Source organism: Ciona robusta, chromosome 2 (assembly GCF_009617815.1).
Source record: "Ciona robusta chromosome 2, ASM961781v2".
In the NCBI taxonomy this organism is placed as follows: Eukaryota; Metazoa; Chordata; class Ascidiacea; order Phlebobranchia; family Cionidae; genus Ciona; species Ciona robusta.
Window position 1 is genome coordinate 3,172,138 of NC_143236.1, and position 25,693 is coordinate 3,197,830.

The 25,693-nt window shown below is 34.9% G+C and overlaps 5 protein-coding genes, 1 long non-coding RNA gene and 1 pseudogene across 8 annotated transcripts; 4 read left to right on the forward strand and 3 right to left on the reverse strand.

Moving 5' to 3' along the window:
- Nucleotides 1-50: 50 nt before the first annotated feature.
- LOC149740163 (stromal cell-derived factor 2-like) lies at nt 51-3,159 on the forward strand. Its single transcript, XM_089871612.1, has 2 exons — nt 51-556; nt 2,335-3,159. Exons 1-2 carry the CDS (start codon nt 200-202, stop codon nt 2,608-2,610), a joined length of 633 nt encoding a protein of 210 aa, XP_089727738.1. The 5' UTR covers nt 51-199; the 3' UTR covers nt 2,611-3,159.
- Nucleotides 3,160-3,846: 687 nt separating this feature from the next.
- Nucleotides 3,847-4,952, forward strand: LOC149740164 (sepiapterin reductase pseudogene; annotated as a pseudogene). Its single transcript, XR_016384348.1, has one exon. The product of XR_016384348.1 is annotated as a sepiapterin reductase pseudogene (transcript).
- Nucleotides 4,953-5,095: 143 nt separating this feature from the next.
- On the forward strand, nt 5,096-7,742 carry LOC149740165 (polyprenal reductase-like). The gene is made up of 5 exons (XM_089871603.1): nt 5,096-5,925; nt 6,017-6,156; nt 6,527-6,678; nt 6,918-7,068; nt 7,385-7,742. Exons 1-5 carry the CDS (start codon nt 5,720-5,722, stop codon nt 7,642-7,644), a joined length of 909 nt encoding a protein of 302 aa, XP_089727729.1. The 5' UTR covers nt 5,096-5,719; the 3' UTR covers nt 7,645-7,742.
- A 323-nt stretch (nt 7,743-8,065) lies between these two features.
- On the reverse strand, nt 8,066-10,373 carry LOC149740166 (fatty acid hydroxylase domain-containing protein 2-like). 2 transcript variants are annotated; one of them, XM_089871606.1, is made up of 6 exons: nt 10,351-10,373; nt 9,623-9,744; nt 9,311-9,513; nt 9,034-9,139; nt 8,674-8,840; nt 8,066-8,493 (listed from the first exon to the last, which is right to left on the reverse strand). In XM_089871606.1, exons 2-6 carry the CDS (start codon nt 9,692-9,694, stop codon nt 8,340-8,342), a joined length of 702 nt encoding a protein of 233 aa, XP_089727732.1. In that variant the 5' UTR covers nt 9,695-9,744; nt 10,351-10,373; the 3' UTR covers nt 8,066-8,339. The 2 variants fall into 2 exon arrangements, with proteins under 2 accessions (XP_089727732.1, XP_089727731.1); XM_089871605.1 differs by lacking the exon at nt 10,351-10,373 and adding an exon at nt 9,907-10,302.
- Nucleotides 10,374-10,485: 112 nt separating this feature from the next.
- LOC149740167 (uncharacterized) lies at nt 10,486-21,775 on the forward strand. The gene is made up of 4 exons (XR_016384349.1): nt 10,486-11,118; nt 14,414-14,567; nt 15,396-19,274; nt 21,481-21,775. It is a non-coding gene; the product is annotated as an uncharacterized LOC149740167 (long non-coding RNA).
- LOC149740168 (sarcosine dehydrogenase, mitochondrial-like) lies at nt 11,504-17,723 on the reverse strand. The gene is made up of 16 exons (XM_089871573.1): nt 17,405-17,723; nt 17,159-17,337; nt 15,876-16,055; nt 15,499-15,648; nt 15,108-15,284; nt 14,900-15,029; nt 14,402-14,579; nt 14,099-14,240; nt 13,816-14,034; nt 13,299-13,524; nt 13,019-13,166; nt 12,830-12,934; nt 12,615-12,763; nt 12,268-12,430; nt 12,082-12,189; nt 11,504-11,959 (listed from the first exon to the last, which is right to left on the reverse strand). Exons 1-16 carry the CDS (start codon nt 17,721-17,723, stop codon nt 11,806-11,808), a joined length of 2,727 nt encoding a protein of 908 aa, XP_089727699.1. The 3' UTR covers nt 11,504-11,805.
- On the reverse strand, nt 19,434-24,643 carry LOC149740169 (crystal protein-like). The gene is made up of 10 exons (XM_089871622.1): nt 24,300-24,643; nt 24,135-24,243; nt 23,685-23,907; nt 23,165-23,295; nt 22,901-23,097; nt 21,773-22,037; nt 21,342-21,505; nt 20,869-21,048; nt 20,662-20,797; nt 19,434-20,597 (listed from the first exon to the last, which is right to left on the reverse strand). Exons 1-10 carry the CDS (start codon nt 24,641-24,643, stop codon nt 20,259-20,261), a joined length of 2,088 nt encoding a protein of 695 aa, XP_089727748.1. The 3' UTR covers nt 19,434-20,258.
- Nucleotides 24,644-25,693: the final 1,050 nt, after the last annotated feature.

Consider the following 25,693-nt stretch of genomic DNA (forward strand, 5'->3'; position numbering starts at 1 on the left):
GCACGTGATTCACCAGCTGGAAAAATTATGACGTCAGTTTGTTCACGGTTGAGTAGTCACAGTACGCCACGCCATCATACAAAAGCCGGTGTTGATACATAACTACAAAAGCAAGTTTCTTACTATAGCGAGTCTCAGTATTATTATTGCCTGTCTGTATCATACCCTACTGTTTTTGTAGTTTAGTATAGTGTACAGCATGTCGCGGATTCGTTTACTACTTGGTTTTATTTTCGCGCTGTTAAATTCAAGCGCCCTTGGACTCGAATACGATTTCGTAACGAGCGGCTCGGTTACAAAACTAATGAACAAAGTTTACACTGTACGTTTGCATTCACACGATGTCAAATACGGCTCTGGAAGCGGTCAGCAGTCAGTGACGGGTATGAACTCACAAAACGATGCCAACAGTTACTGGCAAGTTCGCAGCCCAACAGACGAACACATAACAAGAGGAACTCCTATCAAATGTGGCCAAAGCATTCGGCTAACTCATATAAACACCAATACCAACTTACATAGTCACCACTTTAAAGCTCCACTGTCAAAAGAACAGGTATGTGTATTACCTGTATGAATATTTTTTTAACTTTTGTTTTACTGTTGCAAAATTGGTTTCTCAGCTTACTATAAATATTTATCATTTTTGGGGATTTTGGTTGAAGAAATAATACAAATTGAAAAAAAGAATGGCCGTCCGGCGCCGTGGCTCAGTGGTTCAGGCGCCTGCATCAAAACCAACGTGTCCCCGGTTCGATGCTTGGCAGCGGTACTAAAACTGATCCGTGTATGTGTCCTTGGGCAAGACACTTAACAAACATTGCTCCAACCCAGCGGTCACTAATGGGTTGTCCAAATTGTAAGCCATATTAAATATAAATCATACACAAAGTTGAAAACTAGGGTAACTCTTAAGCACAAAGGATAAAAAAATGGTTTCTATATTTTTCTGACTGCGATGCGGTGTTGTGGCAACTTAAATGGGCTTTCCGGGTGTTGGGGTAATGGGCCAAATCTGGCGTAATACTCAGGTCCTTGACAAGGACCTCACCCATAAGGAATAAAAAGAATAACCATTGACATTGAACTGAATACGCATCTTGACCAGCAACATTTGTTGCTTACGATAGTGTCTAGTCATGAAGTATTCACCCAGTGTGCTAAGAGCCAAATCCAAGACTTAAGTGATGCTAATATAAACCAACAAAGTGGAAATTTTCAGACAGTTGGATTTCACCTGTTTCTCTTGACGTTTTTTTTTCTCGACGATTTCTTCAGACGAGCGGGAATTTTTATACCCATACATACTTTTTAAGGGCATTTTAGATACTTTCTATCCCATAAAAATCAATCTGTTTCCAGCAGCTTAATCTGTAACATATTTAGTGACCTACTTAGTACATATACTAGCCAAAATTAAAAAACGTAACTAAACTTAAATCTTACTAGTTACTTAATGTATATACATGTTACATTTGACCATAAGACCCAGTCCCGCAAAAAGGATATTTTTTTTGTAACAGTGCAAGCAGCAAGTTTCGACACTGCTAGTTGTCTTGTACTAAAATTTTGGCATGGGTTGTTCGTTGCGTGTTTCACCAACTACCACGTTTTATTGGCATAGCGACACTTAACGAAATAATCATGGTGTGATGGAAAGGAAATAATCATGTTGTGATGAAAATGGTTACAGTCAATAACAACACCTAAAAAACAATCATTTACACAGCAGCGTGTAGGTTAGAAGTGCTGGTTAACATGTATAGCGTTTGACCTGTACAAAACCCACAAACAGGAGATCTTATTTGTGGTTATGCGTTTTCTTTTGTCAGAACTGCATCAAGTATTGTTTGAAAGATGATATTGAATTTACATATTTACAGCTATATTAAAAACATAGGCAATGTTAGTACAAAAATTACTTTTAATTGTCCCTAAGTGGCCACTTTGTAGAAAGTTAATAAAAACGTTATGCAAATAAGAGTTGATAAATTGCTGTTCTTCTTGAAACTTTAAGTAATGTTATGATGATGTTTAATGTATAAAATACAGTTTAATGTGCTGTCTAAACACTATTATTTAAATAGTCAACCCTGGGTAAACAGTCTGTATTGTTCTGTCAGAAACTTTGATACCGCACAAAACCCACAAATGAAAGGTTATTTTTTTTAAAGAGGCCGGTGCACTGTGTTTGTTGGGTGACTAATATTTATATTTTGCCCAAGATTTTTGAAGGTGTACTTATTTATAAGTACGCTACCTATTTAACTGATACATCAATAAGTCATGATGCCATGTTGATTTGGTGGCTAATAAAGAATTTGTTCCATTTAGGAAGTAAGCGCGTTCGGCACAGATGGAGAAGGCGACCACCTTGATAACTGGGTTGTTGTGTGTTCTGGTAAATACTGGAAAAGAAACAACTTCGTTCGATTCCAGCACAAGGAAACTAAAGCATATCTCACATGCTCGGATCAAGTGTTTGGCCGACCAATACATGGGCAACAAGAGGTAATGGCCACACTGCATGATGACACTGGATCTGCAAACTATTGGAAATCCATGGAAGGAGTGTTTCTTAAGCCTACAGAAACCCCCAACAAGAATTAACACTACTGTTTTCTAAATGTTGTTTAAGATTTGGTGCCTTAAAAGATTTCAAATTTAATAGCCAAATTACCCATGGATAGAAGTTTCAATTTTTGCACACATCAATTTTTGGTCAGGGCGTACTTAAATATGGTTATATGTAAACTGGTAATACCTCCTCTAAATTTTCTGCTCATGTTACTATTTATAACCTGGTAATTCAGTTTATTATATACAGCACTGTACTGGGTAATTATAAGAAAATGTTGTTTAATTTCCACATTCACCACAGTTTCTTGTTATGATTTTTAAAATACTACGAGTTCGAAAAGACGTGTTTTGGTTAGGCAAATATTCAAGAAAACATATCTAACCACTTATCCAGTTAAAATGATTTGTTTCAAACTTGTGCATTTTATGTAGAAGGTATAAAAAACTAAACATTTTACCTATCTCTCTCCATCTCTAATTTGGCATTAGATCTGTATTATGTGTTGTGATGCAGCCAATGTAGATCTGTATATGGTAGCGGTCATTGTTCAACATACAATAAATATATACCTGAATCTGTTTAATTTGTTTATGCGACTGTATTGCAAAATATACTTCAGGTTCATTGGCTTTTATCTTTCTTATAAATAAGATTAGGAAAACAAGTCTCTTTTATGGGTTTTCTATTTTCATTTAAACAAATTTAATTGGCTTATGTTTTTTTGTGTTTTTAGGTGTCTATTTAAGTAGGTAGGAAATTTAAAACTTAATACAATCATACAAAAGTTCAATTGATGGGGTTTGCTGGTAAGTTCTTACATTTCTTAGAAGTGTAAATGCAATGAAATCCTAATGCCTGCAGTCATGTATTGGTTCAATAAAAAGCATCTTCCATCTTATTTAATTAAAACCTGCGCCAGATGCTTATTGTTTGTTTAGTGTTGGTATTGATTAGAAGGATGTGACCACTTGATATTTCAAACAGGTTGGTCTCCATATAATATAGCTTACTAAGCACAGGCTGGGAAAGTACTAAACTTAATTTTGTCAGTTTAAATGTTATAAATCATGTAAATTTCTTATAAAACTTCCAACCATGTAAATTTAGTTTATCTGTTATTGTATTTATATGAGGGATTAGATAGCACTTTTTATTATATTGAGGAAAGGCATGCAGAAATAAATGTGGCTAGGTTTACCAAACTGTTAAAGTTTAGTTAAATAGTTTCAGAAATTTGTTTGTGTTGTTAGGTGACTGGCATAAAGATGGCTTTTCACAATTCTGTTGTGATTATAACTGGAACAAATAGAGGTTATGGTGTTCATTTATCGGAAACTGTAGCTGCAAAACTCAGTGGGGATTCTCTTCTTATTTTAACGGCAAGAAATAAAGATGGATTGGAGAAAACCAAGAATAAAATTGAGGGATTGATCAATGGAAATAATTTTAAAGTTTTGAGCGTCGTGTGTGATTTATCTAAGCAAGATGAAGTATCTGGTTTCATTGCAAAGTGTTTGGAGAACGTAGATCTCTCAAAATTCAGGACAGCCATGTTCATAAACAATGCTGGTACTTTGGGTGATGTAAATATTAAACTTAAAGATCAAAACAATGCAGACTTACTTAATGGTTATTTCCAGTTTAACGTTATCAATGTTATGATGCTAAATTCTGCATTTCTGAAAAGTTTTGCTGCAAAAAAGTGTTTTCTGATAAACATTTCTTCTCTTGCTGCCATTCAGCCCTTCAGTACAATGGGGCTGTACTGTACAGGTAAAGCAGCAAGAGATATGATGTTCAAGGTGCTTGCTGTTGAAAATCCAGAGCTAAGAGTGTTGAACTGGTCTCCAGGACCAATGATAACAGGCATGACCAACACCATGAGAGGATGCTGTGATGAAACTGTAGCCACAATGTTTAAAAATTTTGACTATGTTCCACTCGAAGTATCAGCAGCAAAGCTGATGGCAATCCTTGAGAAAAATGAATTCAAATCTGGTGATCATATTGACTATTTCGATGAGTAAAAAGGTGTACAGACTACTGGGGAACGTTTTTTATCCCATATATAAATTAAATGTACACAACCTGCACCAAATTACTGCTTACTCAACACAAAATACCAAATCCATGGACTGTATACGTTGGATCACATGCTGACTATTTCACACTTTTTCACATCTAAACATAGTTTTTACATTATCTGTATTACATGTTTTAATATCCCTTGTTAAAGCCTCAACTTAACACAGGTTATGTTTAATCTTTTTGCTTAACTTACTGTTTTGTATGCAATTAATTTATTTGTCTTTGTGTTTGTATGTGTTAATGGTGATAAAACATATGTAAATAAAAATAAATGTTTACCGCATACTTTCTGTACTGTAGGACTGGACAATGCAAAAGTATATTAATGCTAAAGATTATACTGGCAGGTTCCCTTTAAAATATATTTGTATTTTCTTTTGTTAACAAACCTAAAAATAAACTTATTTAATTATCATAAAAGTGTCTAGGCCAAATTGCCATTTATGGTTATTAAAATTGTTTTCAACATTAAAGGGCAAGAAACATAATGTGGTGTTGTTTTATATTATCATTTTGTGATCACTTCATTAGTAAAATATTATTTCCTGTTTCAGCTGTGGAGCGGTGCTCGTAACATAGCAGTGTTGTTAATTTGAAACTATCATATCCTGGTATTAGCATTGTCTAGTTTTATAGCCAGTCAAGTTACTGATTAATAAAAATGATATTTAGCATTGTCTAGTCTTATAGTCAGTCAAGTTACTGATTAATAAAAACTGGACAGTACACTAAATATTGCTGATTGAGGTTAGACTCAGTTAAGGGTCATAATACTAGTTAGTTTTAAAACAAGCAGCAGTTAAACTTTATTACAAAGCTTTTGAATTGATTGCTTTATCAGAAAATGACAAAGTGATAAGTCAGTATTTTGCTATATATTTATAATAATAAACATTCCATTGTTAGGTATAAAACTAAAACTTTTAATAAAAGCATATACAAACATATTAGTGGGATGCACTCCTAATATACTTTTACATTACTTTAAAGAGGTTCACTTTCTTAAGTTCGGTAAATTTGTGATATAACTGGTGGACTTAGTAGTGCATTATGGTACCTGATCATTATACTTATATACTTGGAATCCCTATTAACCTCATGAGTGTGTTATGGGCAACCATGAGTGCAGTTTTAATCACAACCTATGCAGTGAACCACTTGGTAAATGCTGGTGGGGTTGTTGGCTCAATGTCCAAGTATTTAACAGATTATGGGAAAGCAAGCACAACAGTCAGGAGCTTGGATGTTCCTAAAAGGTTGGTATACAGAAAAAAACTTTTTACAGTATTTTTTATATTTTTTTCGCCTTTACTGGACTTTAATTGTGTTTCTTGTTTATCTATTCAGTTACTTCACACATTATTACATTCTTGCTTCGATATGGAACACTGTTTGTTTTATTACAATATCAAGAATCTGCTTTGGATTAATGACTAACAACTGGATTACTTCACTATTTTTAATGCACAGTACAGCTAATGCATCAGGTAAATTCACACTGGAAACTGACTTAAAGCTAAAAAATACCAAACACAACATTTTTAGCTGGACGTATTCTGTTTATTTATAAAAAAGATTCTCAGAGTTCATTTAAAGATGTTTAAAAACTTTAGACGATGCATTAAAAATGGGTACTCTTAGGCATGTTGTTTTACTGTTGTCACTGACTCTATATTGATATTATATATGATCTTTGAATCCCCAATGTACAAAAAAAGCTTTTTTTCGGATTTACATATTTCCATAAAACTTTTTCAAAATGTTTATTTAATTCTAAATATATGGTTTAAATCATTGACTGTCTGTTAAGATTGACTTCTTGTTAAATAAAAGTTTAACGAACTTACTCTTATACAGGCGACAAATTGTCTTTACTGTTATGTATGCTCATGCTCACAGTGCATTCGATGAAACGTTTGTATGAATGTTTGTTTATCAGCGTGTTCTCAAACAAAACCAAGATGGGGATCATTCAATATGTTTGGGGTAACACATACTACATTCTTCTAGTAAGTATTGCAATAAAATGGAAAATTATTGCATTTATAAACTAAATGTATCTTTGTAAAACACCTTTGTAATGCTGAAATAATATACTTAAATTTTCATTGCCAGGCCCTTAAAAATTGTGATCCGTAACATACACTGAAATAAATCTAACAATAAATTACGAAGTAACCAATTTATAGGAAACTAATGCTTACTGGTACAGTGGTACTGCTGTTTTAAATAACATCGAATTTTTAAGGCACCAACAATGATATCAGAATGTTTGCCTCTGCACAAACTTCCATTTGGAAGTTTTCAAGTAAGACACTTCATGGGAATTGTGGTTTTTCTGATCGCATCATTTTATCATCACCAAAGTCATATTATACTTGCGGATTTAAGGAAGAAAGGTGAGTATTAATGTGTTTCTATTAGGAGTGATGCTTGTTGTGTAAAAGGCAGAAAACTTAAGTAACATAATGTTAACAATATTTTTTATTATTGTATGAGTGGTTTTCTTAAAATCGAAAAAATAAACTTGAATTTTAAAAAAGATTTGTGCAATTTTAGAATATTTCTCTCCAGAACTACAAACAAGCGAATAAACTTGAAATTCCAATATATATTTAATTAATTTAGATTTTCTAGGTAACATTAACTAAATCATGTGATTTATATCAATTTTCATTTCAGTTTGCTGTAAAATATCGTTTAAATTATTTACAGGATCAATAAAAAAAGATGCGCATGGTATTCCTCAAGGAGGACTCTTCAACCTTGTCTCATGTCCTCATTATTTTGCTGAAGTTTTAGTTTATATTTCCATCACTATAATTTTAGGAGCTCAGTGTCAAACATGGTTTTTGGTCTTGCTGTATAACATATTTGCCCACGCTAACATGGCAATGGGTGCTCACACTTGGTACAGAAACACGTTTAAAAATTACCCACCTAATCGTAAAGCATTTATCCCATTTGTTCTGTGATTTTTTTGAGTAAGAAATTTTTTTTTGTAATTGCCACTGTTTAATAACTTTGTTATTATTATAGGAAATTTATTCGTACATGTAATTTGAAAACCATACTTTTTGGTTCCAATTATTTGTGTGCTGCTTGTAACCTCATTTTTACATTACAGTTGCTGAGGGTGTAGTAGCATTGTAGGGTGTTGTATGCAACTTATTATAGTTAGCCTTTTAATTACCCCTTTTACTCCAACGGTCGACTAATCAAATAAGAAGTAACCAACAAAGCAGTTTTTAAACCCCATTTGTGGTGATGTGGCAGTAGGTAAAATGTTTTTATAAATCTATTATTACCATTACCCATTAAGAGCCCTTCCTAGAAGACTCCCGTTGTCAAACTGTTTTATTTAATATCATCAACAGAATAACCAGTACCACACGCTTTGTGTCAAGCTTTTATATTCTAGAATTACACATTAACCAAAACCCATATACATAACAATTTTACGAATAAGCTTATAAGTAAAGAATTACTGAAATTTCAGCTTCATTTTTTAAATAATAGGTTACACTGAAGCATAAATATTGTAAATATATTGTCACTAAACAAAAATTGAAGAGGTATGTAAAAAATTGAAGAGGTATGTAAAAAATTATGTTGGATATAATTAAGTTGTGTGGATTGCTTGCTAAAAATGCATAATTAGTAGTAACAATTATTTTTCTTTTTGAACTTCATCTGGATACTGGACATCTATGGGTGTAAGGCTATAAAATGGTCTATCTCTTTTGGCTTCAATAGATTTTTGAAAGACAAGATTTGTTTTGTAAACACCATCAAAAAAAGGATCGCAGTAGTTCTGGTTAAATCTGTAAAATTTAGGTTACATTAGAAATTCCTAGGATTTTAGTGTTAGTGACCAGCAGTGCAAAACATTTTAGATGTGATCTCCATAGATCTTGCCAAGAAATTTACAAACAACCATTTTTCTAAGCCATATAACACACAAGACACATCACCATGTAAAGGCAACATTGCAAAATCCTTACTTAACGTGATGGTAGTTGTGATATTGAGGAGAAGATAAAAATGGAAGATGGTAGTTGCTGTGATGGTAAGAACTTTCCATTTGAGCATAAATAATCCACCACCATGTAAGAGAGAGATGAGATCCAAGCAAAACAGGTCCAATGAAGTAAGGAACAAAGTTGGAAAACTTCAGAAAACAGTTTGTATTTTAAGATTCTGTAAATATTTTTTACAGATAGCAGACTTTGTCCTGTGTTTTTTTAGAAATACATTACCTATTGATTATAAGACACAACCAAACAATAGTACTTTCTACTTTGTGAAAGTTGACAAAACAAGCTGACACGTTACATTACATCAGCATTATATATTTGACTTACGATGTGGTCAATTGGATGAGAATAAACAGAAGCAATGCTAATGGGTGCTACCCATTCATGGTGCATTTTGTGAAAGTATTTGTATATCGAAGGATGATGCATCAATCTGTGGAAAATATATTTCACTTGATTTGGTTCAAGTTAAAGAGATAGAAATATGAAACTAACGATGTGGAAATAGGAAAAATTGTTGAAAAAAGAGGACCTGTGGACCAAATATGCATTATATATTTATACTTTGGAAAAAAGTTCCATAAATATATATAGCCAATCATACTTGTGTAAATAGAAAAATGCAATGATGTTTAAGTATCCAAAACCAACATAAAGAAGATACATCTTCCAGAGTTGTGGTACAGGTTGATCACATGACATGCCAGTAAGTTTCATGATTGGATACGAGAGATAGATGAGAACACAGGAGAGAATTTCATTGAATAAAACTACAGCACAGCACCAGAAGAATCGACGTGATTCCACCTTGAATACATATGTATATTTGTACATTAGTGCTGACCAAACTTTTTGTAACAAATTTTGCAACTAAGTTACAATGATATCTGCCTTTGTTGATAATAAAAAAGGTTACCGGAAAATTCTTATCTTTCTGTATTTTGTATTTGAGCATCCATTTTGGCTTTCCGGTAAAATCAACATACATAAAGAATGCATTTAAAACCAAGAATGAAATGAAATGAACCAAAGAAGTTCCTGAAACAAAAATGCTTATCTAAATATGTGAACAATTGTAGAAATTTTCTTTATTCTTTAGGATATTCTGATGCTCATAGGATAAATATAATCTTTATTTTCGAAATAGTACTTTTACACGTTACAAAATGTACACCCAAACATTTTATAAAATATTATTACCGAAAGTGAATATCAATCTGTCATCATGATTAAACAGCCACAAAATCTTGAACCACTGTTCATTCAAGAAACTATCCACTTGGTCTATACAGCTGAATATTGATTCCATTTATTGCATGAAAAATTAAAGCAGTGCTTTCTTACAAAAGATTGACTTAAGATTAAAGCAGTTGGTTAAATAGACAAATATGGTCTCATTTTTTAATACAAAACCCGAATTTTAGTACCTAACCACAGTAACCACCTTTGTGGACCAAGGTGGTCCTAGAATACAGATATTGTAGCGGCCATTTTCGATATAACCTTCTACTAAAATTTGGACACTGTACTAACTAGACCCCAGCAGAGTCGTATAAACACCTTTCTATGGCTCTGGTTGAGACCAGAGTCTGTATATAAACAATATGCTAAATGCTACGTATATTAACATGTTTATATACTAACTTTGGTTGAGACCAACGTCACGTCAGGAAACGGCGCTTGTGTCCGCTGTCGCATAAAAATCGTGAATATTTATTCCGCTTGCAAGATACACTTCATTTCATATGTGCAAAATGTTGTCCGAAACACCTATATTTAGATATGTTTATTCGTTGTTAACGTATTGAGTGTCATGGTATTCTCGCACTGCGGTAGATGTGAGATTTAGTTGGAGGTATAGGCAGAGATTTTACGAGTGGCCCTTTTCATATGTGGTATAAGTCAGTAGGCTTTTTACCGCTTTGGTGTTATTAGACAAAAGCCATTATATTCTTCGCCCGAACCCTACAATGAAACCCAAAATCCAATCCAGGCACAACCAAACCAATAAACAAACTACTAAATCAACTGTTAACAAATTGAAAAGAAAAATGATGATTAAATAACAGTATTTACAGTCATATAAATAAATACTGCCAAATTTTACTTTGGTAATATAAACGTCACAATAATAATTCGAACTTACGCAATAAAGGTTTTTATGTTTTCATAAACTTTAGAAATGCCTTGTTGCCTTTAGAAATGTCTAAAGTAAAACTTTAGAAACTTACTTTAGAAATGTCACCCATAAGTTTTTTGTGGCCGATTTTTCAAAATCGGGACTTCCCCTACGGGGCCAATTCCAGTTTCGTTCACTTTTGCAAACTGGTGAACTGGTGTTGCACCGTTTAGGTTTTCGTTTGGTTTGATTAGAAAATATATACAACATAGTCTGGACGTTACATTGTGACGGTAAGTTGTTACTTGCTTTCGTACAAACAAATTCAGTTAATGCTAACAACCGGCAATTCTGCCATGAACAGTTTTCATAGTGAAATGGGGTATACTACTGTAGAGATGGAATAAGCATTACATTTTTATTTCTTTAATGAAGCCAATTTAATAGATCGATATACTGATGTTTACATATTTGACTTGTAGCAGCACTAGTAGAGTAGCAGGCAACTGAAATATTTGGTTTTTATGGGATTTTTTTATGTATAGCTGATAATTTGGACAATATCTTTGCGGTGTACACTGTAAGTCCTATTGTGTTTTGTATGTAATCTATTAAATCTAATATGCAAAGTAAATTCGAGGAAAGCATAGAAGCTGAAGAGATGTAAAACATAAAATATAAAACACGCTCATTGCTTTATTGTTCACAAATAAGTTAACCGCCATTTAATCAAAACCTGTGCAAAATTATAATGTTCAAAACAGGCCACAGACTAAGAGAATACCCTAGCAATTAAAATGCCACTAAGTTGCGTAAAAAGTGCAAAATTAAATTGTTACATGCAATTAGGTTTTCTACAAAGTACGAATACCTATGTCTCTTTTGAGGTTAGAATTATAATTGCTACATTTGTCGCATTGCAAGAAATACAACTGTATCAAACTTCTTTGTACAAATGAAAGTACAGCAAAAAAACTCAGTTAAGTAAATTTTTTCATTTCAAACATCTTGGACAAGTATGGTAAATATGGAGTGTTGATGCTTGCCTGGGCTGGATACATCTTTCCCATTATCTCAATTTGATAATTTCCGCTCTTAATAATCTCGTCGTTCACTGATGGAATCTTTACATATCTATAAATAAGGTTGAATCACAATATTTTATCACTGTAACTTTCCGCCATTATTTTCAAATTAAGTTGCGGTTATGCTTTTTCACACATGACTTTTGTAATAAGTGGTATGTGTATACTTGCCCGTAACCTATGTTTGTTCCAAGAGAGTAACCATAGTCGGCAGCACGCAAGAAACCAACAATTTCATTATTTCTCCAAATAATTTCATGGCCGAGAACTGGGACATTGCTATAAAATTAAACAAGAAATCATTACATTTAAAAATTCTGTATAACATTGTTGAACTCTTTTAAGTTGTTTACTTACCTGTCCACAGTAAAGTAAGCCAGAAGTTTCTGGCGAGGTGAGGATTTTAGACTCTCTAGTGCTTTCCCACCCAAATACTTTGTAGTTGGTGAACAAAATTGGGTGAGACGTGCTTCCATGGGGTTTACATTTGCATTTATTGAGTGAGGCCAGTGGTGGAATCCTGTCGGAAAGTCTTCATTTAGTTTGTGTATGTAAAACATGCAGTGAACGGATTTGAGTCCACATGCCAATTTTCAGTGTATGAACTTAAATATCGACACGAGTGAAATATAATGTGTTATACTGGATATGAACGTGCAAGGGTAAAAATGTCACTACATATTTAAATCCAGTAAGTTAAACACCTGCTTCAGTGCTGAGAGATTCCATTGCTCTGTACCCTGCCATACAACCATTATGTTTATGAACCTGTTCCATAACTTGTGCAAATATCTGGTTAACGTGATCACTTGAGCAATGAATTTCAAACCCAAACTCTCCAACAAATGACAACCTTAAACAAAACCAAGATTTTTGTTTTTAAAGCAAATACCAGTTACATATGACACCTGATGCCTACCTGCCAAGCATAATCGCATGATCACCAACTTTAGTTGACTTCCACTCTGAATATTTTAAACTTTCCAGCGCAGCATCTTTGGTCAATTCATACACCACATGACCACTACAATTAAACAGTTTTGTAACAAAGATTATTTACCGTTTTCCACCCAAATTATTAGTTATAGGCTTTGTAAAACAAATGAACCTCATTGGTCCTTGCACACTGATAATGGATGTGTCCTCTGTTCGGTCTTCCACAGTGCTATGCAACTTTTCATTTTGTATCAAACGTTGAATATGGGCAAGGCAATGTTGTGCAGCAGAAGTTGGGGCAGTTATGTAGTACTCTGTTTCTAAAGATCATCAACAAAATTGGTCAAATAGAAAAACACTTTCTTACATTTTGTATTGCTGTGTTATGCAAATAGTTGTGCAGAAACTTTTAGCAGATTGCATATTTATATTCAATGCAGTAAACCAAATACCTCCAGACTTAGTTGTCATCTTTGTAGCCAAGACATCACATTCCACTCCTGCATCTTTATTCAACATGAGAGAATATACAAAGCGATTGTTGGTCTTAGTAATGTCTCTGGTGAGCAACTTGGCCACTGTTTGATCGGCATCCTTTCCACCAATGTACAACTTGGCCATATATGATAAGTCAAACACAGCCACTGAGTTTCTGCACTTCATGCACTCGTCATTAATCTTTAGAAGGATAAATAAAAGCTTGATAAATAAGTTATCGAACAATAACAACAAACTTATATAATTCATACTATTTTTGTTACAATTTTTTGCTAGGTTTAGTTTCTGATCCTATTTCGAAAATGTTACTTTAATCTAATATTCTAATGAAACTATATTGTAAAAGCCGTAATTCATAAATCACAAGTGGGGAGTTCCCTAATTTGTTGAAATATAAACTTCTCGCAAAAGTACTTTACATGGTTCCAAATATTTTTTTTTGGTTTATTATAATTGCCAATTAAAGCTTACCAAACGATGGCTTTTTTCTGGAAAATCAAATGTACAATCTTTTAAAACTTCATCATAATAATTGTGAGGATCGTGAAGTTTAGTATTATAAGCACCATAGAAATCATATTCAAGCAAATGAAGATCAGATTGAGGGCGGCCATCTTTGTCCTTGACAAAATATGCCGGGCGCTCAAATCCAAATTTATCCCCAAATAAAGCACCAGCATCTGCATGCTCCTGTTGAAATGCAACATACCAACATAAACCTAATGCAAGGATTTTTTTGGCATTGGTTTACTACCTGATACAATCTTCCTTTACGTTGGTTTCTTCCACCAAGACTTTGGTCATGAGGATAATGAATGTTGAATCGCTTGGCAAATTTCTCATGGGATTTTTCCAACAACCATTTGTTTGGGTTGGATAGATTTACAGGGTGCCTTCTGTAAATAATTACATATAACATCCTGCAGCAAGCTGTTACAAGTATTTCTAGTTTGACATACTACAAAAAAGTAACTTAATGCTAGTCCACATTTGGTGCACGTGCAAAGTATGCATTACATTAGTTCGTTATAACACAGTCATATAGCATTTATAAAACCTGATGTCACAGTTCACCAGATCAATTTCTGGTTTTCCATGAATGACCCAGTGAGCGAGTTGTCTTCCTGCTCCTCCTCCCAACATCATTCCTCCGCTGTTGAATCCACTTCCATGGAAATATCCTCTCACTTGTGTAGATTCTCCCATGTTTGGTTGCCCATCAGGTGTGAAGGATTCTAAAGCATCCCCATTATCACTATTACAAATTTCTGTGTTGTTTTACTAGGGGCAATAGTAAGAGCTCGCCTCTAGACCAGAGGGTTTAAGGCTCGCCGCTGCTACCATTATGAGCATGTGTATTACAAGACATTTAACAGCAATTCTTCCATGGGTTGTATAAATTGGTTGTTTAAACACAAAAAAGTATAATCACCAACAAAGTTACATACATAAGATACATTTAATCATCTTCGTACAAGTGCGCTAAAATGACAAATTATGCTACACACAGATGTTTACAGATATACCTATTATGTAAAACTTGTTGTTTCAATACCTGGTCCACAAACAGTTGATCTGATTCCAGTTGTTTCCACAGATGGTATTCTGTTGATAGCTGCATTTGTGTGAACGCTAAATATATCCCAATCCATGTCGTAAAGACCGAATGAAAAATCTTTTGGCAACTAGAGGAAATTTAAAATTAACTTACACTGCTTACACAAACACATTTTGCAACAGATCGACAGAAACCTTTTTCTTACATTTTTCACCAAAATTGGGTTGGTTTCATATCCCCCAAATTGCAATGCATTTCCTTGTGGTTTCAAATAGATTGAACCATGGTCTTTGATCATTGGAGTGTTAAGAATGCCTTCAATTGCTTCAGTAACAACATAAGCATGTTTATACACCAATTGCGGCACATTTTCATTAATTGTCTGAAAATGATTGACACAAATTAAAAACGTTTTTAGCCATTTATAAATAGAAATTGAACGTTACCGGTGAGCTATTGCTGCTTTACCATTTACTAAAGTAATCATTTACAGGGACTTGTTAAGAGACTGGAAAAGAAGTGTTTTAATGATAAGAACTGTAATACACCTGCATCCAAACAACATTTAAGTTAATTCGTTGTATTGCAAGAATTACCTGTGCTATATAAGGTGCCCATGCTCCTGCACAGTTTACAACATTGTTTGTTCTAATTGTGCCAAGATTGGTTTCAACAGATTGAACTCGTTTTAAACCAAGGTAATCCTCTTTCATTGTTATGCCATTCACTGTGCAGTTTTCAATCATCTAAACAAACACTTGCTGAAATTGTATGTAAATTAAATGGGTATTATTACTAACTATAAAACATTGGCATGTTAACAATATTAGGTATACTTATGTAAACCCCTCAATAAGATTTGTTTGATTATAAAAGGCACATAAGATAAGAAATGGATTTTAGAATTTGCTGACAAAGCAAACACCACTTGACTTATATGTACCCTTGTTCTACTTATTTTAGAATGCAGTACCTCTAAACCATGTTTTGCAGCAGCTTTTACATAAGACATGCAGTATGTAGCTGGGTCCATAGTACCACAAGCTGGTGAATATATAACACCATACAGATCACTGGTGTTTAACAAAGGATGGATATCATTAACTTCATTTAGCTGCAACTGAAGTATCTCCACACCCATCGCTTTAGCAAACTAAAATGAAAATAAAAAGCAGCTTAATTAGAAAATCTATAGCCTACATAGGGTAAAATCATTTAATTTCTTCAACTAGTAAAAACATAATACATTTATAAAATTCCCGGCACCATGGCTGCTATCATTAGGGTATAATGTGTCCATGTGCACTTAACAGAAATTGTATCAATCCAGTAATCCTTTATGTAGTAAGACGGGGAAAGTTGGACACGTTTTTAAAAATACTCTTTAAGCGCCCTAATTTAGTGATAAACAGAAAAAACTATTTCAGAAACATTCAATAGCATTCTCATGAACATAAGTGTAGATTTAGAAGTGCAGCTGCACTCTTAATTACAAGGCAGAGGTACACTTGCGTTATTTTGCACCCTAGTCTAAAAACGTGTAAGCCGCTTAATTAAAAAATAGTTGCCATAATTTAACCGTAACTATTGTTCTACTCTACTCCACACATGTTCTAATCCACACTTTAAATACTCACAAACAACGACGTGAGAGTATTACACGAGTGCTAAGAAAGGGCTGGGCGTTGTTATTTGAAGAGTTAACCAATATATTAACTTGCCATGTGTTGAAAGCGGCACACGGAGGCTGGGCTAGCTATGTCGGCCCTATTTGGTGGCTTTTGTTTTTACGTGCCTGTTCGAACACTTACATTTTTGGGAGAAATAATAGGGTGGGGGAAGATGGGATTTATAGAACCATATCCTTACTTACGACCTTCATAGACCGTTGGTAAATATTTAAAACACGATCAGAGTATTTGGAGATATTGCGCTAAAGGTGTCCCATCTTCCCCCACAGTACTATATAGAGCCTTTCTTTATTTTATGTCACGAGTAGACGCGTACACCGATTAGACCTAGAGATAGGATTATTTCATTAACAAGAATGTGAGCAAACTTGATGGTGATTAAGACGAAACATTGACTTAGTAAATACATTTTAGTAAATACGTTGTTAACTGTTTCAAACAATATCAGGATATTTAGATATTATTTGCTAAAGATGTCCCGTCTTCCCCCATCCCACTACAATGAATACATCTGTAAACCCTTCAAATAAAGCCTATATTATCCAAGATTGTAATTATAAGTTACCGCTGAGTGTTGTAAATAGTCTATGAATTGATCTTTTGTTCTCGCTGTGTTCAATGTCCCCGTCTCTAACCAGCCTGCGTCTTCACCTGTTTCCTCCGGCAATATCTTACTGATCAGATCCCTCGTCTGAAGTTGCATTATTGTTTCAGACTCACTGTGCCTGAAGCTCCACAGTATACCTTCATATTAAAGATTATGATAGATGAATTTAGGATTAAGATAAGCGACCAAAACCCAAATGAGAACCTGCTGTGTGCCAAGTTGTTCCTGACGTGATCTGACTTTTTTCCAGCATGACAACTTTTCCAGCACCAAGTTTAGAAAGATGATAAGCTGTGCTGCATCCAACACTGCCAGCCCCTATGACAACCACATCTGCTTCAGTTGGTATTTTGTTCTTCATTGAATTTTTATTTTTGCTCCGGTGTATGGAGCTTTCATAGGGAACATCATTTTTAACACTTTGATGTGATGAGAGTCGGTTTGGGGCATTTTTTAATTTCAAACTTGTTAGAAACTTCTTTTGTAAAGAAAAAACATGCTGCAATCTCCATACCAGGCTCATACCAAATGTATCACAATTTTACTACTGTAACTGTTTAATTAATTTGATTTGTGTCAAACATTAATCTACTAGGCTATTTATAGTACATAAGTTTCAAACTTCACATCTGGAACAAAACTATAGGGGTGCACTTTTGTATGCCAAAAAAATGTATAGTAGAGTGGGGGAAATGGGACAGCATTAGCACTGATTATTCAAATATGGTGTTGCGTGGCTTACTGCAAAATATTAATTTGGGAAAGTAGGTAAATCTATAACCGTATATTAGCACCGTGGTACAGTGGTTGGTTCGCCTGCCTCTAACGGGATGTGGGTTCAAGGCGTGTCGCTTCTACTTTGGTAAAATAAACGCAAAACACCGTAACACACACTATATTCGGTATTTTTTAAAGTTGTCCCGCAACAAAACAATTTCTTCGTGTTTACCCAAAAATTATTGCTGAAAATTAGCTAAATTGTTAACCCAAATTATTCGAACCAAATTTTTCAAAGCAACTGCAATTTATCTGAGATTTTATAGTTTTTAAATAGTAAAGCAATTAATTTTTAGTGAGTTTTAACCATGTCGGTGTATCGCTTACATGCACCAAATAAGCACCTGCCAACCATATCTGACACCTGAAACTTCCTCTCTCCTTTCCCCTTGACTGCTATAAAAGCAATAATAAAACTATACGGTAACCAAAAGTACAGAACCGTGTGGTGTATGAAGCAGCTATAAACATCCTCCACGCTACGGGAAGACACATGAAACAGTAAACAAACAGTTCAAACATGGTTGTATACACAGTTCACCAGACAATTGCGGCCAGGCTTACTGATTAAAATGTAAACACAATGGTTCGCATTTGCATCACGTGTGTGGTAACTGTACAACCATGTAATATTATAGTTGGTAGGAGAAAGACAGGGCCCTTAGGCACACATTGCTCAATATTTTTAAAATTGATTAGGTTTAGCACAATCAACAAAATCATGTTACTAGATTCAAATACAGCATGAACTCTAATGATATTTACTAAAAAATTTTGTCTTATAAAAAACACGAAGTGACCAAACCATTACAAAAACTAATTGTGCTGTAAGACTAAGACAGCACATATGCCCAATATTTTCAAACTCAAATGTATGCCGATTTTAGGGTGATACCTTAAATTAGTACTATCATTTCTTTATAAGATGGAGAAGCAAATATAGACTGCATATCGCATAAGTTGTATGATTACCCTGTTGATAAGTTGTGGTATCACTTTTTTATAAATGTAATTCGAAAACCCTCATCCTTTAACATTCAATTATTTGTGTGCTTTTTGTTAACCTTATTTTTACATTACAGTTGGTGAGGGTGTAGTAGAGATGTAATGTGTTGTATGCCAACTATAGTTATGTCCTTGGCTTTCCTGTAACAGTAATGAACTGCTTTTGGTTGGTGATATCTGCAATATTCTTCACCACTTTAGTGTTGAACCACATACTAGCAATAAAAAGTTTCTTAGTGTCTCACAAAGAATGGGAAAGTTCTATACATGTTGGTTTTGACATACCAAAGCGGTAAGCATTGTTTTATATATGCTTGTTCGTTGTTCTGTTTGCCAATGTAAAATATGTTTAATACTGTGGTTTGTGAAAACAATTTTTCATTTTAAATATGTTTTATGTTTGCAAAGCATGTATGAATGAATGTAACTTACTTTATCCTCGCGTGGCGGGAAAACGACAGTCGTTATAACACGGGTTTAACACCTCGTGCCAGCTTACGAGTTGCCATGTGGTTACTTTGTGGGTAATTATTTTTTTTTTTTTGGATTTTTTCTTTTTTTTTATGTATGGCTGATAATTTGGACAACCCATTAGTGACCACTGGGTTGAAGCAATTGTCGTTAAGTGTCTTGCCCAAGGACACATACGCCCACAATGGTAGCAGCGACGAGCCTTGAACCCATTACCTAGTGGTTACAGGCAGGCGCGCTAACCACTACGCCACGGCCCCGGATGTATATTTTTATATTAATTGTTTTCTGTTGCCAAAGCTATTAAACCTAATTTTACTTTGAAAGTGCTGTCCGATACAACTCCTGGGGTGTTTTAATATGTTTCTTTAAGTTTTTCTTAGTTAATAAAGGTATGGTAGGACTAATTTGTAGTATCACCCAAAACCGTCAAGTACTTTGATTTTAAATATTGGGCAATATGTGCCGTCTTACCCCACAACATTACGTTTTTGTGATGATTTAATCATTTGGTGTTTATTATAAGACAAAATAGGAATTTTAGTAAATATCATTAGAGTTCATGTTGTATTAGAATCTCGGAACATGATTTTGTTGATTGTGCAAAACCTGATCAATTGCATTTTAAACTGATTTGATACAATGTCATAATAGTTTCGCTGTTTAGTTGCAATTATAATGTGCTGCTGTACAGTATAAGTGCTTTACATCAAATTGCGCAAGGGTAAACGAACATACAAAATTATATATGTTGAGGTGCTTGTGCATGGGACAATAAAACGTGTTACTGAAGTGGAAATTGCTCTCACATGGCTTTTAGCAGTACATAAAATAAAAATTGAAAAATAAGAATGCTGCCTAACTGGTGCTTGCTTCTTGCCCCGCTTGTAGTTTTTTCCATATCTATATTTTCAGTATTTGTGGGCGTGGGCACATTGGTTGTCGTTGGTGGATTACCAGTTGTTGTAATGTCAGTTACTGTAGTTGTTGTTTGAGGTAAAATTGGTTTTGGAGTTGTAGTTTTTGTTATGTTCACGTAGAATCCTGTAGCATCCAACATGTCGCAGAAATCTTCTCTGTAGTTTGATTGCACCGCAGAGTGTGGAACGTCAATCAGAATGTTATTCCAGTTGTTTTCTAATGACTAATACAATAACGTTTAAAGTCGTCTGGAATAACGTGGTGTAGGTTACGGCTTTGTTACTTACGTAAGGCGGCCAATCTACTGCAGCATCCAACTGTAGATTTGAACATCCATTTCTTGGATTTCCGCACATTGCTAAGCCGCTCCAATACGATGTGAAAATATCCGAAGCCAGAGTATCGTTATCAGTGAAAGTTATGCTAAAAATAACGTATTCAATTATATTGGGGTTATGCAGATAATACATAGTTAATGTCGCATTGCTACTCACTTATATCCTTGCGGTGATTTGAAAACGAAAACTATTTCCGACGAATGAAATGCGTATCCACAAACCGGGTCAAAATCGAAAGCTTCTAAGCAGGCTGGTTTGCTCAGTGCATAAGCGTTGTTAAACAGATAGATAGGAACTTGACTGTTGTTCAAGTGGTCCGACGTTTGCGACGCAAACCTGTAAAACAATTCGAATTAAATGCTAAAATGCAATTAGTAGGGTGGGGTGAGATGGGACATGTTTCCATTCTTTTTTTTCATTCCATTTGGTATAGTAAACAAAACATATTCACAGAACTTAATAACCGCATCTTTTTTACTTTAAAAAGCGTTGTTAGTTGTTCAAACAAGAAAATACCGATATCACGGTATCCCATCTTACCCCACAGTACTATAAAATTTCTGTGGAATGCCTACCATAGTTTGCGTTTTAAGTTTGCCCACGTTTAGCGTAATATACCATGCGTATACCTCGCCAACGCTCTGTTTGGACACACAAAAAACAAGTCTGTAACTTGTTGTCCAAAAATGGTGCTGTAGTCGTAGTTTTTGCCTGGATTTGGTCCAGCTGTTGCAATATAAGCCTCTGAAACTATCTCCCCGTTTACAGATCCCAGAACAAGTTCGTTCAATGCCTTTAAAATCAATTGAAAAAGAGAATGTAACCTTTTTTATCCTCGGTAAACATTATAACGAAACTATATACGAAATGTATCACTCACAAATAACTCGTTAGCTGGCACGAGGTGTATAAAACAGAACACCCGTATTATGAAGACTGCCGTTTTCCAGCCACCCGAGGTTACATTTGTAACATTCATTCATTGCTTCAACGTTTAACACTTTCATTTCGGTCATTTAATTGTTCTGGTATGACGGAACATACAGTTTATATATTATACCTTGAAAAGTTTTTTGTTCAACTTGATACCAGTTGCTTGGATTGCAGCGCTAACATACACCATCTCGTCATTGTTTGTCCCAAATATTACGTGTTTAGCTGCTTGCCACTTGCCCTCCTGGAAAAGGTTAAGGTGTTGGTCTGTGAATTCAACGCCGTCCATGTAGGGTCGGAATGGTTCGATACCATTAAACAGTTCCCCGTTTAGCAAACTTCTCGTCATTACTTCATTCCTCGAGTTCGTAATAACCTCTGGGTCGCTCGCCCTGCATGAAAAATGAGAATGATTTATTGAAGTGATTTTGCTTTAGATTTTCTCACGGTTCAGGTTATTAATCGGAAACTGTAATTTCCATGATTTGTTGCTACTGACCGTAGAAGATTAACCAACAATATAAGTTGCGGCGTTATGATGAACCAATCATGCCGTATGTTTGAATTGCGCTCAGTTGTTTGTTTTAACCCACGTCATGATTTTTTTTCAAGGTCAAAAAACATGCGCATTCATCATTTATTTATTTGTGTAAGAACGGTATATCGCACAAGATTGAAGCAAACACACGTCAATACAACGTTAGTTATTTACCCTTGCTCGGATGTAAAAGGAAAGCGTTTATTTTCTGTTTGCCGCCTTGCTTCTTATTGTAGATAACGAGTTTAAACATGCCGTATGTTAAACAAATATCGTTCAACCAACTTAACTAATTGCTTCCAATAATCAATATACCACGACCACACGAATAGCTAACCAATGATAAAAAAGACACGATACATTGATATTTCACCCCTCACCCTAAATCACCCGACCAGGTTTGAGTCACACGTAATCTCAATTGCCAATGAAAACAAATAAAACACCCTGATCATGAATGGCATTCTCGGTTATGGACTAAATTAGTCGCCGCCTAAATTCGATTTTGCTTTTTTGGTCGCTTGATTAAAATTTATTCGGTAGACTTATTTGACCACTTCTGTAATCAGTAATACACAGAAATTTAATACACGGCCCACTATAAACGTGAAAAAAAATCGCCAGATAAAATTTTCGTCGGTCGACTAAAAACGCGGTAACCAATATAAACTGCGACCGACTAGATTAGTCGGTAGCCGAAATACCAATCTATATTACCTTAAACACGCAATATCAGTGCAGTTAATAACTTCCAAAACACGATCTGTAACCCCCAGTGATTTTTCGACTGTTTGAAATGGAAATACAGCTGGGTTGCTTTCAGTGATAGCACTTAGAAAATAAGATTCGCTATTCCGAGCCAGCAAATGGTATTCAACAGACTGCGCCCCAGAACTCTCACCAAATATCATGATCTTTAAAATGAAAATACACATGATTACTCGCAGGTGTTGTGCAGTATGTAATCTTAAGTAAACTTACTCGTTGTGAATCACCGCCAAATTTGCCAATATTTTCGTAAACCCATTTTAACGCCAGTTGCTGATCTTTAAATCCTTGATTTCCTTCAATCAGCTGACCGTTCTCTTCGAACAACAAAAACCCAAGCGGGCCTTGGAAAACACAGTAACAATATTAAAATCACGTTTTAGGGAGTCGTGATAATGCGGTTTTATAATTGTATGAATGTTCCTTTTTACTACTCAATAGTGACAACGGAAATAAAACGAAAAGGAGTCCCATCATTCTAATATATAGTGGGGTGGGGGTAGATGGGACACCTTTAGCACAAAATATATAAATATCCTGGTCGTGTTTTAAACAATTAACAACGGTCTATGAAAGTCGCGAGGACAAGGTTTTATAATTCCTTGAATGTTGTTTGTTTACTGCCAAAATGTACGAGAAAATATAATGAAAAGGTGTCCCATCTACCCCCATCCTAATATATACTTACAGCTTCGTACGTTTCATGAAACACTTGGAATCTTCAGGCACTCACCTACTCTGTAGTTTATCGTGACGACGATAGATTTTGCTGCTTCACTCAACCATCTCCCGTCAGTTTTAGGAGTGGTCCCTCTTCCCTCGAAAAAGAAACCTCCGTGTATATAAAACATCACTGGAATCTTATCCCCCTCCGGTTCTCTTTCGGGATCAGAAAGATCAATAGAAGAAGGAACGTTGATGTTTAATACGAGGCAGTCTTCGGTCATAAGAAATTCCTGGTTAAAGATAAAACAATTGTCCTAAAGATGAACATCCACAATATCATGTTGACTGTGAGCCGAGTATCCTGATCGTGTTTTAAACAATTAACAACGGTTTATGGAAGTCGTGATGATGCAGTTTTAAAATTCTTTGATGGAACGGTAAAATGGTACCAAATGGAACGATAAAATAGAAGGAAAATATGTCCCAACTTTCCCCATTCTACTATATATTATCTTACGTTACAATCTCCATCGTCACAGTTTTTGATCTGGTAACACATTCGGAAGTCGGGAAGTGAGGCGTTCAATGTTTCGGTCAAATTGTCGATTGCTACTGGTGGCATGAATCTGTTACGTAGGTAGACGTTATAGATTGCTCTAAAAGTTATGTTGTACATCTGTACCTGAGGTCTCCGGTGGGAGGTTTAGCGTAAGGAATACTGTAGAAGGCGTGCGACTCTGCAAGTGTTGAACCAATTATAAGCTTATTTCCAACCTTGACCTGAGGAAACGTATCACTGATTGGCGCATAACTAAGATTCGGTTGCTTTTCTTCATATGTCTCGGGGTAAATTGGCTGAGTGTGTTGTCGACGTTGCACCAAACCAAGTTCGTCGTAACTTTCCTGATTTTTCATTTCATCGTCCAGTTGCTGAATTAATGTTACGAAGGCATTGGTGATAGGATCCCGGTAACAGTTCACACCTACGAGGTGAATTAGAATACAAAGCAGCGCTAAGTGGTTCATTTCTTCTATGCTCTTTAAGCTACTATATGACAGTATAAAGCCAATATAATCTAATTATCTTTTACTAAATAACAATAATCACACCCTGTAACAAGGGTAGCAATTTTCTCTATGCGCTACAGCAGTTTATTTATATACCTTGAAAACGCACATCACTCCTTGCTCTTATAGCATCTCGAAATAATCACGTGGTTAATTTATATATACTGCTATTTTTGGCGGTGATTGGTTCCTGCTATAACTTGTACTGATTTCGCAGATGCACCGGTTAGATATTAATACATGTGATAAGGAGGTTAATAATTCTCCCAAATCTTGCCCTAGATTTAACCTTAACATCACGCGTTTGCAATTGAAATAAATTACGGTCTGTATGCAATAGTTTAAAATCGTTCCATGCGATATGTAAGCTACAAAACCACAATTTATGACGGGTTTGTAAAGCGGACAAACATCTCAACGCCTTTTTTGTTTTATTGGAACGCATCCTTGGTTACTGGAAGTATACACATGGTTAAGGCATGTTCAATATTGGTTACTGTGCATTTCCCACCATTAACCCCATGTCATCCAATCGCGCGATACACTGTTTAAACATCGCCGTTTATTTGCACAATAGGTTCACCCTATACTTTTCAATATTGTGCTACTGATAATCAATGTATAATTAGTTTGATAATAAATTTAATGTCCCTCATAATGACAGTGCATTTTGAATCATGCGGAACGAAATATCGGAAATTTTGTTCACGTCAATATATAGGTCCATCGCCTATACTAAAGATATAGTAGGGTGGCGGAAGATAGGACACACTTCGTTCTATTTTCTCGTCCCATTTAGTAGTAAACAAAGAACATTAAAAGAATTCTAAAACTGTATCCTCAACACTTTTATAGACCGTTGGTGATTGTTCAAAACAAGGGATGTTTGGATAATATGTGCTAAAGATGTCCCGTCTTCCCCCACCCTACTATATATCTAGATTAGGCCATGATAGGTGGTACGACGTACTTAGAACGAATTAATTAATGATGTCATTTTAAAACGTA